The sequence below is a fragment of the Coturnix japonica genome, chromosome 4 (genome assembly GCF_054131305.1).
Source record: "Coturnix japonica strain WE chromosome 4, WE-NBRP24, whole genome shotgun sequence".
Classification (NCBI taxonomy): Eukaryota; Metazoa; Chordata; class Aves; order Galliformes; family Phasianidae; genus Coturnix; species Coturnix japonica.
In genome coordinates this window covers 87,749,853-87,770,285 of record NC_140666.1, presented here as the reverse complement: position 1 = coordinate 87,770,285, position 20,433 = coordinate 87,749,853, and the positions used below count along the sequence as shown (strand labels likewise).

General features: G+C 37.4%; 1 protein-coding gene across 2 annotated transcripts in view; it reads left to right on the top strand.

The window, feature by feature from the left end:
- The window catches only part of CTNNA2 (catenin alpha 2), a 425,826-nt gene that overhangs the window by 107,389 nt on the left and 298,004 nt on the right, over positions 1–20,433 (top strand). For both annotated transcript variants that reach the window (XM_015862648.3, XM_015862647.3), the window contains exons 5-7: positions 2,675–2,794; positions 4,614–4,880; positions 14,526–14,729. In XM_015862648.3, the coding sequence (XP_015718134.2) occupies positions 2,675–2,794; positions 4,614–4,880; positions 14,526–14,729 (591 nt within the window). The remainder of the gene's footprint in view (positions 1–2,674; positions 2,795–4,613; positions 4,881–14,525; positions 14,730–20,433) is intronic.

Genomic DNA, 20,433 nt, shown 5'->3' with positions numbered 1-20,433 from the left:
TTCATGTGTATTTTGCTCTAGTAATAGAATGCTGTTGTGATAGCTGTAGTATGTAATTTTCAGTGTAAACATCATCTCTCATGAATATGTTTTAATTTTTCCCTGCAATAGTAATTCAAATAATCCTTGGCTGGTGAGGCTGACAATGTTATGAACAGAAGCTTTCTGTAAACTCTGTGATTAAACTTCTTATACAAGCTCTTTCATAGGTGCTAAGAAACACTTTTCTCATACCAGAGTTCTCCTCCTCTTGTTACAGGATTGCGCTGCATTATTTAGAAAAAAAAGAAATGAATTCCAATACTCTTTTGTAAGTGGGTGTATTTACTAACAGAATTTGTTCCCTAGATTTGCAAGAGCATTTTTGGCACTGTGGTTTGTAATCTTTACACTTGTCAGATGTCACTATTAATAACCCAGCCTTCTGTTTTGATGAACCCAGACTTCTTTGGTTCTTTGTAGCTAAATTCAATTTCAGGACCTTAAATGTGATTTATTCATTTATTTACTTATTTATATATTTATTTATTTTTCATTTCCAGACAGTAAACTATTTCTAAGGCCTGACAGTGAAAAATAGTTTTATCTTATCATTTTGTAATGCAAACATGTTTTAGATGAATAAATAAATTACTAGGGAAAAAAAAAAAGTTCATATGAAAGAAAATTACATTGGGACCAATATTGTATTGACTGAGTAGTAGCGTTCAAAGAGTGGTGTAAGTTAACCATAAAATCATTAAACTAAAATCGTGCAGCATGTCGGAGTTATGAAGGCTAATTTATTCTGTAGGGATCCTGAAATGTGCTGTAATCAGTTTTCATTGAAAGCATGTCAAAGGAGTTGTGTTACAGACATCATCTGAGATAGTACGTTTTAATTAATGCTTCAGAGCAAATATGTGCAGTTGTCATCTGGAAGTACATTTAGTCATTTCTTTCAGACTGTATTTTGTTCTATTAGAATTAGAAACAGTGAAACTTATGAAACACTTGAAGTATTTGGTAATATGATATAGATGATAGATATCTAGCATTATGAGTATTGTAATGAATCACCTGCTACTTAATCAAGGGAGCACATCTGTGCAGTTGAGCTTCTTTGTGTTTGTTTGAGCAGAGAAGTTACTCAGAAATGAACTTGTTTCAAAGTCCTCTAGTAACCAGTTTACTCATTTTGGAACTGAATGGGTTGTAGTTTTTCACCCAGAGGGTGGTGACATGCTGGAGCAGGTTTTCCCAAGGAGGCAGTGGATGCCCCATCCCTGCATGCATTCAAGGCCAGGCTGGATGTGGCTCTAGGCAGCCTGGTCTGCTGGTTGGTGACCCTGCACATAGCGGGGGGTTGAAACCAGATGATTGTTCTAGTCCCTTTTAACCCTGGCCATTCTATGATTGTAAAATAGGTGATACACAATAGAGTATGATCAACATTCAAAATCTGATTATCAGATATGGTTTAGATTCTTGAAATGTACATTTTCCTACACAAATGTATGGATTTTCTGCTGTACTGCCTTGTAACTTCTGGATATTCCTAAGTCCACAGAAGGTAGTTAAAAGATCACAATACATGTATACTGTATCCCACAGGAAGAAAGCTATGGTTAGAGCAACACAAATAATGAGTTGTACTCGTATTTCTTTCTTTTCTACTGATTTTATGGATTTCCAATAGAATTTGGAGAATAAGGTGCAAACTTATTCTTATGTAGAACCATCTCTCAGTCAGAATTAGCTGTTTCTCTTAGAAAGGAAAATGTGCCTGTTTTAACAGCTTCTGCACATTCTCATAAATTAAAGCAATGGGTTTTAGAATGAAGGATTAATAGAATATATTCAGTTTTCAGTCTTTTTCCTTGGAATTGCATTTTTTGTCTCGCGAGGGAATGAAATACAAGTTTGAATTCCTGTCTCATTTCAGAAGTTAGTTTGCTTACTTTTTGAAAAGAACATTTTATCCATTCAGATTTTGTTTTTACTTGCACTGTGTAGGGCTAAGATTTATGACAGATTTAATGGACTAACTTGTTAATGTGACTGGGGTTCGATATTGCTGCTAGTTAGCTTCAGTCCGGCTGACGGCATCTCTGTTTGCTTTTCTCAGTTCTGAAGTAACTGAGAAGTATCTCAAAGTAAAGCTGACAGAAAGGAAATAATAAGTAGGTTCTGGGTTAAATCCATTGTTTTCTATTTGTTTCATAAAGACACAGCGATTTTGGTAAATCAGACTAAATTTAAATCTCAACCCTAAGTTTTAGTTTCCTTTTTAGAAGTTATGTCTTGTTTAGAATTAATGCCTCAGTCCTGTTCTCACATAAAGCCTATACCAAATGTTAAGGACACATCCATCTATTTTCTCTTATCTTCCCTTCTTAGCCTCATATGCTACACATTTAGTGTGAGGTCACTGGGGAAATTAACATAGTTATTCCTTTTACATTGACTTTGCATGACACCAAAGTACAGTAATTGGAAAATAATGCAGAATGCCAATCACACAGCTTATCTATAAAAAACTGATTAAAGTTAATGAGACTGTCATAAATCCACTGTTCAGTGATGGACCTAAATGCTAAATGGGGTCCATATAATAAAGTGTAATGGACAGAGTAGTTACAGGTGTTATACAACTGGATCAAACTGCTAACACTGCTGATCTATTTTGTTCTAGGTAGAGGAGGCCCTAGAAGCAGTGAAAAATGCAACGAATGAGCAAGATTTAGCAAATCGCTTTAAGGAATTTGGAAAAGAGATGGTGAAACTGAATTATGTAGCTGCACGAAGACAGCAGGTGAGTACATTCCAAAGCAGTGGATGAGAAATTTAGGCCTGACTCTAAAGATATTGTTTCATTTTCAAGATGCTTTTAAAACATATAATGAGTAGTTGCTGTGTCATGGCACGTCATCGAATCATACCAATTTTTGTGAATGTGATGTAATTTTTTACAATGTAATTGTTTTAGGAACATTATTCAACTGAATTCAATTATTAATGAATTCAAGGTGAGAAGGCAAGCTGCCTGGAGGGTTAGGAATTGTTTTCAAATGGTGACTGTTCCTGCTCAACTGGTTTGGGGGTACTCCAACAGTTGAAAAGCAGGAGCTCTTTGGTAGTGCAGTCTAATTCAGATTCAAAAGTGGGAGTCTAATTTGTGTTTTAAACCAACATTGTTAGTTTTCAGACGCTTAAAAATACAAGTACGTACCCAATTCATTTATTACTTAAGCAGATGAAAAAAACAAAACAAAACAAAAAAAAACCAAAAAAACAAAACAACAAAACCTGAACCGAAAGTCATGGTGGCATTTATTCAGCACCCATAGCTATTCAACTCTGTACTGAACAGAACTTTCTCCTGAACACTGTTCAGAAGAGTCCAGACATTTTGCCATTGTGGAGTCATGTACAGTTTGCTCAACACAAAGTTTTGCTTGAATATTGATAATTGTTCAGAGATGTCTTTGTATTGCAGATTGCAGGGCACACTCAGTTTGGAAAGCTGACTTTATGCATTCATTCTTCTATTTATTTTTTGCATTGCAGTGGTACTGATTTATTTTTCTGTCACTTGTACATTTCTAACAACTCAGAAATGCAGGCCTAGTATCACATAAACAATATTTTGTACATTTAGACACTTCTCTTCCAGAAATGTAGTGAAAATTATGTGAAAAAGTTAAGAATGTTAACAGGAAAGAAAATGGTTGTTTGTCTCTTGTGTTGTTGGAGTTTTGAAAAGATAAAAGCAAGTCTTAGCATAAACCTTTAAAGATTCACATAGAATTACAGAATCGTAGGGGTTGGAAGGGACCTCTAGAGATCATCGAGTCCAACCCCCTTGCCAAAGCAGGCTCCTTACACCACATCGCACAGGTAGGTGTCCAGGCGGGTCTTGAATATCTCCAGAGAAGGAGACTCCACAACCCCCCTGGGCAGCCTGTTCCAGTGCACTGTCACCCTCACTGTAAAGAAGTTCTTGAGCACATTAGTGTGGAACTTCCTATGCTCCAGTTTCTGGCCGTTTCCCCTTGTCCTGTATCCACACACTGCTGAAAAGAGCCTGACCTCACCACTTTGCACTTTCTATATAAATGAAGGTATTAGTGGATAAATAAAAATAATATGGTGCCATCTTATTCTGGTAAGGTATTGCAGGATATCTGTTGTAAGAGGAAACGAAAGGAAGAATGAGTTGCTAAGGCAAAAAGCAAAGTATATAAGATATAGATCCAAATGTAAAGAAAGGAAAATGTGTATTATATTTAAAAGGAAAACTTTGGGAAGAATAAATATAAGCACAGCAGTTGTAGCGAGGAAAAGAAAACAGATGAATGGACTTTCCTTCTCATCAAGGTGTAAAACACATTTAGGAGGAATCCAAATAATGAAACATTGAGCATTCTTATGAAGCCACAAAATAGATGTTTTGTAAATTCAGTGCCGGTAATAAAACTGTAACTATGCACATAAAAAGATTTTGTGAGAATTGTGGTCAATTTTGTCATTAATGGCATCTCTTCATAATCACTGGACAGTGACAGTGTAGACCGTACTTTCTAACACTGAGGCTTTCATTTACAACAAAATAATTGCGTGTTTTTCTGTAGGAGCTGAAAGATCCTCACTGCAGGGATGAAATGGCTGCAGCTCGAGGTGCTCTGAAGAAGAATGCCACCATGTTGTATACTGCATCCCAAGCATTTCTTCGTCACCCTGATGTTGCAGCCACTAGGGCCAACAGAGACTATGTCTTCAAGCAAGTTCAAGAAGCAATTGCTGGTATCTCCAATGCTGCCCAAGCCACCTCACCCACTGATGAAAACAAGGGGCATACTGGCATAGGAGAGCTTGCTGCTGCACTAAATGAATTTGATGTGAGTATCATAAGCGTGTGGAAAATGAAATGTTTCGCCATGAAATCTACAGTGTTTTTAACAAAGTGCGTTTTAGACAGGACTCACATTTTTCTTTTCATTCAGGTCCATTTTCTTAGAAAGCAGAGGCAAAGTGCAGATGTTGATCTGTGTTATTTGTAACGAGGAATAGTTATTTGCTGCTGATGGACATGAATTATAAGGATTTTGTAGTCATACACTGCAGCTGTGCTAGAGGGAAAGAATTTGTCCTCTGCCCTGGCATCCTTGAAATATCCAGCTACATAAATAACACAAAGTGTGATAAATCTGGCAGTTCATTTCTGTGATGTTTGTCATGTGTTTTGTTGAATGGTGAAATCAGATTTATCTGGCATGTCAGGAAGGAAGATAATGCAGGAAAATAAGGATGATGGTGGAGCTGAGCATCCTGGAATCATTAACAGAGTGTATTGAATCATGGATTATATTAATCAAATAAGGCAGCTTTCAAACAGATGAAGCTGGTCCTGATAGTCGCAGACAAGGTGCTGCAGCTTCTCTTCATTCTAATTGCACGACTCATCTTTTTTTTGCAGCAGTTTTTCTCCTTACAAAGTTGCAATGCAAGTATATGTCACACCTTTTCGGGTGCTACTCAATTCTTCTTTGTGTCGGGCTGGAAGTGGAGGCATTTGTACAAGTGGTTCCTCTTCTGTCACAAGATTGAGCTTCTTATGAATCTGCAGCTTACTGTCATTGGGTTTACATAGGAGATGATAATAGGAAGAGTAGATGTAATAGGAGTGACTGAGTGGCTCAGTGACTGAGTAGGATATGGTAATAAAAAAAAAAAAGGCAAAGAATGAATATGGAAATGATAGCAGTAGGGAAATGGGGACAAATCTGGAAATATGTCAACTGAAAATGTGTGGATAGGCATGGGGAGAGCAAATGGGCTGGTAGCTGACTAGCAGAAGGGTTTGTGCCATTGATAACATATTCCCTTCCTGTTGTGGCTCGTCACGCTGCAAACCAGAAGCCGTGCTCTGATCAAATTTCTTCCTTCATGGGTCAGAGCAGTTGCCCGTGTAGTGAATGAAAAGGAGCAGCAGAAGGTGAAACACTGCTAAAACCATTCAGAGCTACTGTGGGACCCAGAGATAGACTCAAATTTCATTGTAGTGTTAGGTATAAAGAAAAAAAAACCAAACAACTACTGCCCTCATTGACGGTACCAATATTGTTTTAGTATCTGTACTTCTAATTATGTATTTTTTTCTGTAAAATTATTGTGGGTCAAGATTTAAAGAATTCTGCCTGGTTTACAAGGCCTTCTCAGCTTACAGATCCCTTACTGGTAAGGTCCTGGGAATAATATCCCTGTTTATCTGATTGTACTCTGGCTTTTGTGTGTGACTTTGCTGTTATGGACAGTAGAGGTTTGACAAACAGTCACAGAAAACACGTGACTCTTAGCAGATCTAAACTGATGATGCTACTGCTCTCTGGAAAAGGCTGTTGTGCTTAGTGAAAGTAAATTCAGTGATTCACTGGGCTGTGGAGACGATGCGAGACATCTGATGTTGAACCCTGCCTTTTTTGGACAACATTTGTTCTTCGGTTTTCTTCTCAGGTAAAGTCTTTCCTGGTTTATGTGATGTGGCAGGCATCGTAAATGTGCATGGGAAATACATAGTCATAGGATCATGTTCTGTCCATAGTTGTTCTGAAGTGAATATTAAACCTGGTATTGTATGATAAGTTAATTCTGCTCTATTAAAATGATGCATGTTTTTTCATAGCATTTGCCAGTTCTCAGACTTCAGTATTTCTGATTTCAGAGCCAGCACTCTGTGGCTTAACACTTCAAATGACTGCAGTGTCATTAGTTTGAATATTTTCTCTATCAAAATATCATCACGTGTAATATGAGTCATTATCCAACCTATTTTAATTACTTTACTATGTTTGTAGGTGTTACATTGTCATACTCTGTAGAGTCATATGGCACTGAGACATGATATAAAATCACCTGTGAGCTCTTAGCAGTTAAATATTTGAAAAAAATTATCACTTAATTCTTCTCAGAGATATTTATGTAGAAATGAAGAGAGTTTATGAATCTGTTCTGTATCTGCATTCTCTGCATTAAAATACTACTTGATATGGATAGATAAAACTTAAAAAAAATACATGTTTAATTGTCCTTATATGTTTTTGCATTTTCAGATCATTTGATTCCAGATATTTCTTGATTTATAGTGAATAATTTTATTAAAGTTTGTTATACATTTTAGAGTCATTCAGTATTTCTGGATTCTTGCTGAAACAACTAAAGGAGCTCCTTTTGTTCCTCTGGAGAAAATTATCTCAATTTCTGCAAGGTACACAGAGGAGTGTGCCAAGAACTTGCTTTGAATTTTGAAAATATAATGTTTACATTGAACACATGGCAGTTTCTGTCTGATACAGATGTTTAGGTCTCAGCCTTTTTCATTGTCAAAGGACTGCTGCTGTCACTTGCTGTCAGTGGCAGGCTGAAATGGTATTTGTTGGGTACAGGGCATGTCCAACTAGTCAGAGAGTGTTTCCAGTTACAGCATGGAGCCAAGGCTGGGATTTCTTAGTTTCTGGAAGTATAGTTGTAGGGTATACAGACACTTTGAAAGTTAAACCTCTTCTGAAATTCAGACTGTAGGCGTTTCAAATATGTCATCCTAAAATGTTTAATGTTTGAGTACATTGAACAATTGAGGTTGGAAAGGTCACCTAGTCCAACTGTCCACCTGTCTCCCATATTGCCTGCTGAACCATGTCCCTAAGTATTACATCTCTGCTTTCCTTAAAAACCTCCAGGGACAGGAACTCTACCATTTCCCTGGGCAACCTGTTCTAATGCCTGACCACTCTTTCTGAGAATAAATTCTTCTTAATATCCAACCTGACCTTCCCCTGGTGCAGTTTAAGTCATTCCTTCTCATGCTATCACTGTTACCTGGGAGAAGAGGCCAACCCCCACCTCACTGCAATCTCCTTTCAGGTATTTGTAGAGGGCAATAAGATCTCACCTTGAGCTTCCTCCAGACTGAACCTCAGTTCTCCCAGTGGCTCCTCATAAGACTTGAGTTCCAGACCCCTCACAGCTTTGTTGCCCTTCTCTGGACACTCTCCAGGGCCTCGATGTCTTTCTTGTAGTGAGGGGCCCCAGACTGAACACAGTACTCGAGGTGAAGCCTTACCAGCACCAAACACTGGGGGACAATCACCTCCCTGGAACTCGATCATAGGAGATTAGTTTGATCAAGCAGGACCTGCCTTTCGTGAACCCACACTGGCTGAGCATGATCAGGGGATCAGGTTGTCCTGCACGTGCCATGTTATCGCCGTCAAGATGATCTGTTTCTTGTCACCGAGGTGAGGATGATGTGCCTGTACTTCCTCAGATCTTCCTTGTGACCCTTCTTCAGGATTGGTGTCATATTAGCATGTCTCCAGTCATCTGGGAGCTCTCCAGTTGACCAGGATTGGTAATAAATGGTGGAAAACAGCTTGACTCCCTCAGCACCCTCAGGTCAATCCCATGTGGACCCACTGACCCTTGACAGTCCAGGCTGAGTAGCGGATCTCTTACCTCTTTCCACCTGAATCATTGGGGAACTTATTCTGCTCCCCATTGCAGACTTCCAGGTCAGTGGGTAGAGAATAACAGTTCTGACTATAAAAAGGAGATGTAAAGAAGGCACTGGGAACCTCGGCCTTTTCCTTATCCTCAGTAGTCACGTTCCCTACTGCATCCAGTAAAGGATGAAGATTCTTATTAGCCTTCCTCTTAGTTCTAATGTATTTGTAAAAACATTATTTGTTGTTCTTTACCACAGCAGCCAGATTGAGCTCATGATGGGCTTTGGCCCATCTCGCCCTGCATATGCTACCAAATTCCTTGTACTCTCCCTGAGCTGCCTGGCCCTTCTTCCATAGGAGGTAAACTCTCCTTTTCTCCTGGAGTCTCAGCATAAGTTCTCTGTTCAGCTGCACCAGTCTTCTTCCCCATCAACTTTTTATCATAACTGATGAGACTGCTTAGCTGACTTTCTCCTTGAGCTCTGTGCTTATAAATGGAATGAAATGAAATTGTATTTGTTAAAATACATAGAGAGTGCTCCATTTTAATAGATGATAATGCAAACTGATGAACAGTGACTTATGTTTCAGTGTGCATACATGCATTTGTCACTAAAGCTGCTTACTAGGAACATTCATCCACGTTCTGTCTGGACTTGCCATGCCTGTGTATCACCCCTTGTCTATCTGGTTTCAAAATTGCATTGAGTCTTGACTAAATATTGTAATAATTTCTGTTATAATGCAATTGACCTGCTAGAGATGAGAAAGAAGTGATCGGCATTTAGGGACATGGTTTAGTGGATATAGTGGTGATGGGATGGTGGTTAGACAAATGATGCTAGCGGTCTTTTGTAACCTTTATGATAAAATATACCATGTTTCATTGGAAGGAACAGAACTTCCCACTTTTCTAACCATACTTTGGTTATTTCAGACAACAGTTTTGCAGCTGCCCTCCCTTCCTTCCCTGAACACTATTATTAGCCTCTTGTTCTCAATTTCCCGTTCATTGCCTTCGGAACAAAGGGTTGGGAGTGTGCTGCACATTGCTTGATACTTCAAGAAAGAGGGAAAACACAGTGGATCCAAGTTATTTCCTCTTTCCTCTTGTAAAGGGAAATACCGTTCCCTACTGGCAGCTGGAGTCATGTGCATTCATTTCTCTCTAGGCACTACGAATTCTGCTGTTGAGATCTGGGTGGTTATTTGCTGTTTAAGAGCACCACCTAGTGGGTTTCTTGGCATTTCTTTTCCCCTGAAACGCTGTATCTCCGTTCTTTTGTATAGTAAATTAGCTTTGCAGAAAAATTTAGCAACGCAAATGCAAATGCTTTTTGTAAGTTTAACCGTATCTAATTGCTGCCATTTCTTTTGATCGTGTTTTTCTTTTAAATGCATTTAAACTATAATAGGACAAAGATCATTTTATTTGCAGGCGAGATTTTGTAGTGAACAAATTTGTTAAAGACTGGAAACACAAATGAAACACACATTAAAAAGCGAATTGACATAAATATATTCATATCTCTAAACGTTCCATAGATTTTCTACAGGAAAATAATTTCTCCGTTGTGGAGATTTTGTAATTGTGTTATTGATAGTTGAATATCTGAATGGTCATATCCAAAATATATGAAAGATTTTTCAGTTTGTGTTTAGCCATGTGTCATGAAATTATCCAACTGAATTACAGTTGGTACTATTTTGAATGTGCTGATTTAGCACTTGTGCAATGCTTATGTAAGTCACATGTGAACACTGCCAGCATCTCATGGAAGTGATATTTCCATAGTTATTCCTGTACTTTGTTTAAGGAAGATTCTTAACTAGTATTTATTTATCAGTTAATTTTCTTAGAGATGTTGATTCCCGTTATAACATAACATGTCTCTCTTTATGTGGGTTCATATTTTGTTTTAAAGTTTACTTCTAAATTCTCAGAAGAAATAACCTGTTTTCCATTTCACTGATGGTGTAAAAGAGGGCTAAAGACCATAATTACTCTCATCATCCTTTTTACACAATAGAACAATGCGGGAATTGCAAATAGGTCATGAATTCCTTCTTCACTCTCTAAGATGGGAGGTTATTGACTGGGGAATTCTCAAAAAGCCATTTGTGTGAAGGTGAGAGTCTTCTCTTCAGCTCTCATACAACCATCTGCATAAACAAGAAAGCTGTATGGACCTGTTTCTTTTGTTCTTTCCACAAAACGTTACCTGAGACCTTTTCCTGGTTGAATTTACATTGTAAGTTATAGCTGTTCATATATATATGAACAAGACAGCAATGCACTAAGTAAGTAACTTTTTGCAAGAGCAGGTGATTAATGTGGAAAACGCTGACTATTGTAACCTGGCAAGTAGTTCTGGGCTTCCAGAATTGTTTCAAAAGATTAAATTCATCTTAACATTTTGTTTTAGTTTCTATTAAATCCTATTTATTTTTTCTATTGCTGAAAAAGATATTCCAATTGAGATTGCTGCAGTGAAGTTGGAATGATCACAACACCTACATAAATGGATTGTGTTGTTTAAGCCAGCAGGCAGTTCAAAATCACACAGCTGCTTGCTTACTGTTCCCTAGTGGGGTTGGATAAAGAATTGGAAAGGTAAAAAGACTGAGAACTTGTGGGCGGAGATAAAGCAGAAGCTGTGTATGCAGGAAGGAGGGCAAAATTAGAACAGTTGTTTAACCACTTCCAGGCAAGTAGCAGTCATTGCATGTGATAGTTACTTGGGAAGAACAGTCCAAATGTCCCCTTCTCCTCCTTCTTTCCTCCCAGATTTTTTAAATGAGCATGACATAGTGATTTGGAATCCTAAACTATCAGTTGCATCTTCATTACTCATCGTCTCTCTTTCCATCCTAAGATATGTACACAGCGATCAATCCTGTACAGTTAACACAAAAGATTTGCTGTGTTCCTATAGTCTGTGGCTTGTGTTGATTCTGAGTGGTAGCTCAGGACAGGAGAGATGGTGCATTGCTTAGAGGTGTAGGGCACCAAAGCCAGCTCAGGTCAGGTCACTGCTGCACTTGCACTGCTTCTTGTAAGGCTCATCCTTTGTTGGTTTCAGTAGTTGCTGCTATAGAAGTTCCTATAATACATAACTAAAATCATGGGTTAAATTTAATAGTATATCCATTACAGTCTCTGCCACTTGTCTCTTTGGAGCAGGCTATAGTATGTAGTTGTTTTCAATACCGTTTCTTTGAATGTAAATAATTATCTCAGATATTAGATTTCAGAAGTTTATTAATGTTTGTGAGAGATTAGTCCTCTTTGAGCATGAAAGAAATGGCCTGTACTACTCGTTAGTGAGAAGGCATCTATTTTCTGAAAACTTTAATTCTTTATGAATACCTTGCAACTACTCCATAAGTACCTGTTTATGACTTCTAAAAAACAGAGGGTATACGTAATTACAGTGTGTCTAAAGAAGGTATTATTACAAGTTTAACAAACTTTAAGTTTGTAATTATGTTGTAATTAATTTTCTTGGAATTTGTTTCAGCAAATAAAGCCAAAATAATGTACTTAATAGCCCATTGCGAAGATACAGGTGACACCAGGCAGTCTGCAGTTACAAAGAGCCTTGAAACACTTAAGTATAAAATCTGGATTATAATGTTGGTCATTGATTTATGATTTTAATGCTAGTTAATTGATTAAAGTATATTGAATCTTCCAATTAATTTGCATTCATCAATTGAAGTGTGGCTCTCAGTAAGTGATGGAAACTCGAGACTTGTACTTTACTGGTTTTAGAGGAATTTATTTTACCTGTGCTTCCTGTAATTGACAAAAATTGCTAAGATTGGTCAATCGATGCAATTTCATTCTTGCTATTACAGAATCAAATATGCTATTGTAAACATGAATTTATATAGCTGCTTTCTGAAAGTCCCAATGCTATGAACGTAAGTTCTGCAGTGAGCTCTAAGTATTAACATTTGACTGAAAAGCACTGCTACATAAATATGCGTAGGCCCAGCTATTAGAGAAGTAATTTCTAATTTAGATGCTTATAAAACTGCTTTGCTTGCAACTATGAAACATAGACCCTAGAAGATGCATGCAAGACATTATTTCACATTCTGGTTAATGTTGCATCCATTTCTATGAAGTCAGCAGTTCCTGGAGCTGGAACAATATGATATCTGCTTAGAATTCTTCTGTATTTCCTTCTTAGTAATGAATGAATATTAATAAATTTCCTGACATCCTTGCACTTCTTGCTATTTAACTGCTTTGTGTTTATTTAAGTTATAAATATTGCAGGGCTTGATTAATAAATAAAAATAAATAAATAAATATTGCAGAGAGAGATTTATTATTATTGTTATTTGGGGATTTGTTAATTTTTGGTGTGTATTTTTGTGCAGAGGAATTAATTGGAAGTTTCACTGACCTCCATACAAGCTGTAGTCCATAAGTAACAAGAATCAGAATTTAACCCTGAACTTTATTTAAGCATCTGCTCCTTCCTCATAATCTGATACAGTTTTCAGTGTTAAAGAGGATGTCGGATATATATATCATGCATCTGAATCCTGGTTTACATTTTAATGTAGTATATGATATTTTATTTTATATTTTCAAATTAACCGTATCATCTTGCAGTTAGATATGGCAGGAAATGGACTAATCACAAAGCCATCAAATGAACCACAAAAATGCAGTTGGTTCATTAATCAAATCCTGTGTTGTTTCAGATGTTTTTGCTGATTCTTATAAAGCAAGATAGCTTTACCTTTTTCAGATAGTTTAATTCATAATACGAGATTTTCTTTAAAACTAAAATAGGAAGCATGCAGCTCAGAGAACATTTTTAGACAATAAACCATTATGGAACTTATTTGCATGAGTACAACTAAAGGTTATGAGTGACACGGTGTTGCTAAGGTGTCTGTAAGTAAGAGCAGAATATTACTTCTTATGTATTTGCTACCTCAAAACTGCAAAGACAGAAATCAGAATGTGACATATTGGTGATTCAAAGCTCACAGTATGACATGAGGTTATTTACCACCAGGGCAGAATCTGTGCATTTTATCACTTGTTAATATTTGGTAGCACATTTAATATTATCATTTATCATTATTCAAGAACTAAACTGTTTTAAATACTGAGCAGTCTTTGAAAAGCAAATGTTTTCTAGTAAATGTTTTCATGATATATATACCTGCACTGTGTATATTTGTATAGAGATGCACAATCATTATATACATAACCAGTAGTTTGTGTTGATTTTTATTTTATTTTATTTTATTTTTTTTATGGTGTGCTTCCCAAACTGATATTTGAACCATTTGTGCTGTTTGTAACAGTAGTGTTTTTATATGTGAAAATATGTATATGCTATGAATTATTTTTACACATACAATGGGATTTCTTAGCTGCTGGGTATTTCTTTAGTATTTATTTCTTAGGAATTTGGTTAATAATTCATCCATAGGAAATATTAGAAACTCTTTGAAGCTGCTGAAATAAGAAACAATATAAGTAATAATCAAGATCTAGAATTATTGAATCATAGTATGGCTTGGGTTGGAAGAGACTTCAATGCCCATCTGTTTCTAGCCTTGCTGTGGGCTGGTTGCCACCCACCAGGTCAGATTGCCCAGAGCCCCAATCTAGTCTAGCCTTGAATTCTCAGAAGTGTTGGGACACCCACAGATCTCTGTGCAGACTGTTTTTTACAATGGCTTATTAGCCTGTGAGTAAAAAATTTCCTCCTAACATATAATGTAAATCTCCACTCTTTTAGTTTAATACTATTCCTCCTTGTTCTATGGAAAACGTTGTTCTCTTTCCTGTGTAGAAGCTCCCACTAAGAACTGGTAGGCTGTAGTGAGGTCGCCCCTGGAACCTTTTCTTCCCCAGTCTAAACAAGCCAACTCCCTCAACCTATGCTGAAGAGGTGCTCCATCCCATTGATCATTGTGGCCCTCTGGACCCTTTAAAACCAATCCACATCTTTCACGGAGATCCATTTATCCTGCTAATATTCTCATTGCCATTTTGCTTTTCAGAACAAAATCATCTTAGACCCCATGACGTTCAGCGAGGCCCGCTTCAGGCCATCTCTGGAGGAGAGGCTGGAGAGCATCATCAGTGGGGCAGCGCTGATGGCAGACTCTTCATGCACGCGGGATGACCGCCGGGAGCGCATCGTAGCTGAGTGCAACGCTGTGCGACAGGCACTTCAGGACCTGCTCAGCGAGTACATGAACAATGTAAGTGATGCATGCTTAGCACTGATTTGTTTTCTGCTAAATCATTGAACTTTTCCCTAGCAGGAGCTTTTGGTCTGTGAGGAAACTCATCGCTCCCCATAGCGGTAGCATTGAAGTTCCTTCTTGTACACTAAATAGGCAACAAATAATCACATTGGGATAAAATACTTTTTAAATGAAACCAACGTCAGTGGATAATGGCCTGAAAACAGTTTCCACTAATGAAAATGAATACAGTTCATTATCAAAATGATATCCACTGTGCAATAATGGTCATGGTGTGTGTTAAGATGCTACCTATAGATGCTCCCGTGAGATGATGTGTTGGAATGTTTCGGTTAAGCCACTGAAGGTCTTTGCTTGCTGTCGAAGCCATTAAATATTCTGTAGTTATGAAAGCAGTGAGTACTGTTAATCAGTATTGCTGTTCCCACAACAAGGTGTCTGCTGTGCCTTCACAGCTGTTTGTGGATGGACTCAAGAGCTGTTGACAATGTAGTGTTAACCTGCAGTGCTTTTGTTCTACCTAACTTGTCCCAGAAAATTACTCCTGAGTCCTGTGGAGGATGGGTGAATTCCCAGGCTGTATAAACAACTTAAAAATGGCAACTTGTTGTTTGAAGAACTATAAAGAAATGCTTTTTTTTTCTGTTCTGAAAAAATGATAGTTGCCATTTGAAACAAGCAGTCCTTGTGAATATTATCACCCTTCTGTGACTTTCTGGGCACTGGAATATAATATCAGTGAAAAGTTTTAATTATATGGTCTTCAATATCTGCAAACAGGTGTTTGAGCAAACATTCTCAGACTGACAATCCTACTTTATGCTTGTCTGTCATTTCTACCAGGCTATGCCTGCATTTTTTGGATCTTATTTTTCTGGTATCATTGAAATATCGTTAGTAAGACTGTCCAAGGATGAACCTTTAACATGGTTACACAGTTATATGGCAGGCTGATAAACATCAAAATTTAATCCTTGAGTTATTTTGTTGTACAGATAGAAGCAATGATGACTTTTTAAGGTATTTATTCCAAATAGTGGTCACCATTGGAAGTAACTGTTAATGCTCGTTCAGAATTTGAAAGAGTATATTTGCTTTTTGTTGTTGTTAAATTGAGTGATGGTTGAAAAGTTCTGGTAATGTGATAGAAAGCAAATTCTAAGCTCTTGCATTCTTATTTAGCCATTATGAAGAGGCTTTGATGGAAGGAAATGTTCTGAATTGCTTGCTATGAAATCTTGCTATATAGAATGATTAGTTAGGTGTCATTTTGCAGGTCTTTCAAAAGGAGATCTGATAGATTGTCATTTGTCATTGCAGTGCATCTTTTTAAGTGCACAGGAATATAATCAATTTAAGTTCTTTTTTTATGGCTATTGAATACACATTGTAAAAACTGAATATATACCCAATTTCCTAAAAAGTGAAGTACTTCTAACTTAAACACATCTGGGATAGGAGAATTTAAGAATGATATTGCGTTAAAGACTGTCTGAGCTGATCATTGTGGATATAAGACGTGGGATTCAGTTTACATCTAAGGACACTTAATGTTTCAACATGTAGATACTTATAGCTAAATGAAGATCTCAGTTCATCTAAAGTAGATGCTTAGTGCTGTTTTAAATTACTGGTTCAGGTCATTTTGGATCATTTCAGCTGAGGCTCTTGGCTGTAGTGTCCCAGTAAGAAGCTTATAGATCTTGTGTTATGTCTGCCAGCCCCACATCCACGTTGTGTGTGCTCTAGGAACAGCGGATGGATTGACTCCTACCTTCATAAAATCAACTGAGACTGAGGTGTTTAAGCTGCTTTTTTAACTGATGGATATCAGGAAAATCCTGTTAAGGCCTTTCGTAAGCTTAGTTTTATAATCTGATGTATGATAAGCTGCATAACTCTATCTGGAGACCTCAGACTATATTAACTAAATCTCCACTAACAAGAACAGAAGATTAGATACCTAGCTTGTAGATGGCTCTTATGGGCATCTACGAAGAAGCTGAATTTCTCTCATTAGTTTACCTTAGCAGAATTTGATTCAATATTTAATTATTATTATTTTTTTTGCTACGGATGAATTTTCTTTGCAATATCACTGAGCATGTTCCTTATCAAAAGAGATTTTATTTGCAAAGTTCTTTTAAAAGTCTGGATAAGTTTCAAATGGGGAAAACTGAATGATGAACACCAAGCTGCCTAACATGATGCAGTTGTAAGTCTGAGTCTGTACCCTGAGATGGTTTGACGAAGATGGACATATTTAACTTCTTCCCACGGAGACTTAAATCTTTGAAATCCTTCTATCTTTTCAAGCCACATAAAATGTTGACCTTTTCTTTTTTCACTCTTTTTGGTAACAGCTTCAAAATGGTGGATCAGTCTAGCTGATGATAGTTGGTCACATCTACGTACTTCTTTGATATTTGTCATGAGATACAGAAAGCACAGAACAAATTGAATATTCAGTGGTCCTAGTTTACAGCTACAGACAACATAATCACTGGATATTTGCAATGTCATTTAGAGTCAATTCAAGGTCAGTCATTCCCCAGCTTAAAACTGTCCCTTTCTAGTTATCTAGTTCTGTGATTGAGAATCAGAGGGGACTTCAAACTGCTTGGTAGCCAAATAGGTTCTGTAATCCCTTTTACCATGTTGACATTGATACCGTACAAATTTGCTGTAGTTAGCATTCTGTCTAACATTAAATTTCTGTAGATACAAAGTAAACTATAGTGCAAAAGAAACAGTCAGAATGAAATCGTCGTTCTTCAAGTTTCAATGTTTTCTTTTCTTTTGTTATTATTTTTTTTCCGTTGTACATGTGGATGGCATTCAAGTCACAAAGAGAAAACTGGGAGGTTTACAGGCAGCTGTATGAAACAGAAGGTTGGCTGTGTGTGATGATACAAGCTGCTTGTGCTTTCTAGCTAAATGCTAAAGGCAATGCAAGGAGAAAAAAGGGGTTTTACCAGATTTTGCTACAAGAAAAGGAGATAGCATCTAGCTGAACAATGTATGAACTTCTGCCTTTTATGTAGCACGGGTTGTGTAAGAAAACTTTCTCCACCTGCAGAACACCCTCTGTGCCTACCTCTTTCTTAGAAAGCTGCCTGTGGAGAGGTGTGCATCTTATCTTCTGTGCCCCTGCAGGGCTTTTTAAGTACATCCGTCATACCTCCTGATATTCCCTGCACCTGTGGTCTGTTTTCATTGCTAGTTGCTTTACCAGCTTTTGGTAGATCAATATATTCTGTTGCATCGCAAAAGAAAATTTAACACATACAACACCGCTGTTTCTCCTGTTTGCCTTTCCAGTCTGAATGGATCCATCACAGGCTTCCAGGTAGATCTTAATGTTCCTAAGGTTAGTTTTATGTCAGGGAGAAATCTCTCTGTGTGTTACCCAAAGTTTACTGAAGTAACTTGTGAAGTTCAGAAAATGGGGTAAACCGAAACCACAAATAATCATATGGGTCTGTGAGCCAGAATCAACATTGGTGAAACTAAATTTCCAGGTATGTGGCATAGGGATATGAGTGTAAAAAAAAAATAAATGCAAATTCCACTTTCAGAACGTTGGCATCCAAATATAAAATCAAAACCAACAAAACATGGAAAGTTCAGTTAAAGAGGGCAGAGGTTTCAACTTAGAAGAGGAAGAAATGGTGCTTCTTTAGTAGTTAGGCCCTTTTTTATGTTATAAAGAATCATCATTGTAGAATCATAAAATAGCCTACGCTGAAATGTTCCACAGAAGCTGTTAAAACAACTGTTTCCCATTTATTTGAATGAGAGTATTTTTTTAGCGAATGGCTAGCTCTGTCCGTGGCCTGTTTTCCTGCTGTTTTGCTTTTGTGGATGCTTTATGGCTTGTGTTGCAGACTGATAGGAAACAGCAATCCTGGATAATTGCTAGCTCCAGCTCTTGAGCTTAGATTCATGGATTAGCAGTGTGTTGCCAAATTCATGTAAACCAGCTCTGGGCACTCTTTCTTGCAAGCGTAAGGGTGCAGCTTGTTGATGTCTGGTTAGGATAAGAAAAGAAGAAAATGATATATATAGAAAAATATGCTTTAAAAAGATGTTCTGACATCATTGGTTTCAGTGCCAAATAAAGACAGACTGTGAATTTTGGGTTGCTGTGGAGTATCACAGACGAATTCGGAAATTGGTTGACAAGTGAGTAAGCCATGACTGTCAAAGATCTCTGTAACCACTTGAGTTCTGGCTTGGAAGGAGTGAAAGTGCACATTTGAATAGACATTTCCCATCTAGTTTGCATACCTAGTTATCTTCTCTAGCCTTTGGACTTGTTGAGTTAACCTTCATTCTCACCCCATATTCTTGCTCTCAGCCACTGCTAACATTTCAGAAGAGCTTGGGTTTCAGTTTGTTACAATTGTATTTCAGGATAGGGAATGCTTAGTGTTGCTTATTGACTTGTTTTGACTGCTCTTTGGAATGAACGCGTCTTTCTGAATTCCTTGTATTACTGCTATTTAATGTATAGGTGTGAGTTTCAGAGTTCTACAGGCTAGGCTTTTTGTTGATATTTTACTGATATTACCATAGGAATAATGTTGCCTACTGTTTGCTCTTTTTAATCTTGTTCTCTAAAGCTGATACCTATTCCTGACTGCTGTTCACTGCAATTGAGGTGCTACAGGCTATAATTCCTGTTTCTATAGAGAAGAAAATGTCATATCTTGAAGATGCAAAATGTGAGAAAACAGAGAGGGAAAATATAAGACTCCAGGCAGTTTTTCTTCACAAATATATCAGTAAAAAGTTTTAACTTCTCAAAGTAAAACTATAATGCTGCACTACATGAAAATGAAATGTCCTTAAAAGACAGCTAAAGTTACTGTGCTTGATTGGAGAATGAAAAAAACCTGATAGCAAAGGGAAATCTATAAACTCTCAAGATACTGTCAGCTCTCGTGTTTAACAGCTCCATCTGAATTCATATTTAAAAGAGAAAAGCAATAATTCTTGTATAACCTTGCATAAGGTTAGCCTGGGTGACAGTGAGCAGTAAATTACTGTTAAGAGATAGAATGATGTCTGTAGTTGTCCTGGGATGGAGGCTGGGCTGAGTGACAGGTGACCAAATGCTGAGTCACCAGGACTGACTGATGTGACCATGACCACATTGGCTGGACAAGATTCTGGTTGTTACTGTTGTTGAACTCCAAGCTTTTTTGATGCATTTCTAGGGAAGAACAGCTTGTCCAATAGTCCATATTGTATTTCAAGCTGGAGATAAGCTCATTTACCACTCACTTTACACGTTGGAATGTTATAAAACAGTTTTGTCTTTCCTAACTTGAAATAAACAACTGGGAACACAGTAGTTATGACTGGAGGAGAAGACTATGTTCCCAATTTGCAAATATTTTATGATGTGCCACAGTGTTTCTTCTCAAGTACTTTAGGCTTTACATTTATGCATCCCTCCTGAGTGCCTCAACTTCTCCTGACTCTACATAAATCACTACCTAAGTATGCTACCTACATTATAACTCCAAAAGGATTCAGCCACGTTTCAAGGAAACTTTTGAGTCTTCATTTTTCATCATCAAGGCCTCATAGGAGATGCCTGGTTTCTTTATGATGTGTTTACAGAAATGCTGCACTGCTTACAATTACACAAGCGAGGTCTTTTTCTTTTTTTTTTTTCTTTCTTTTTTTT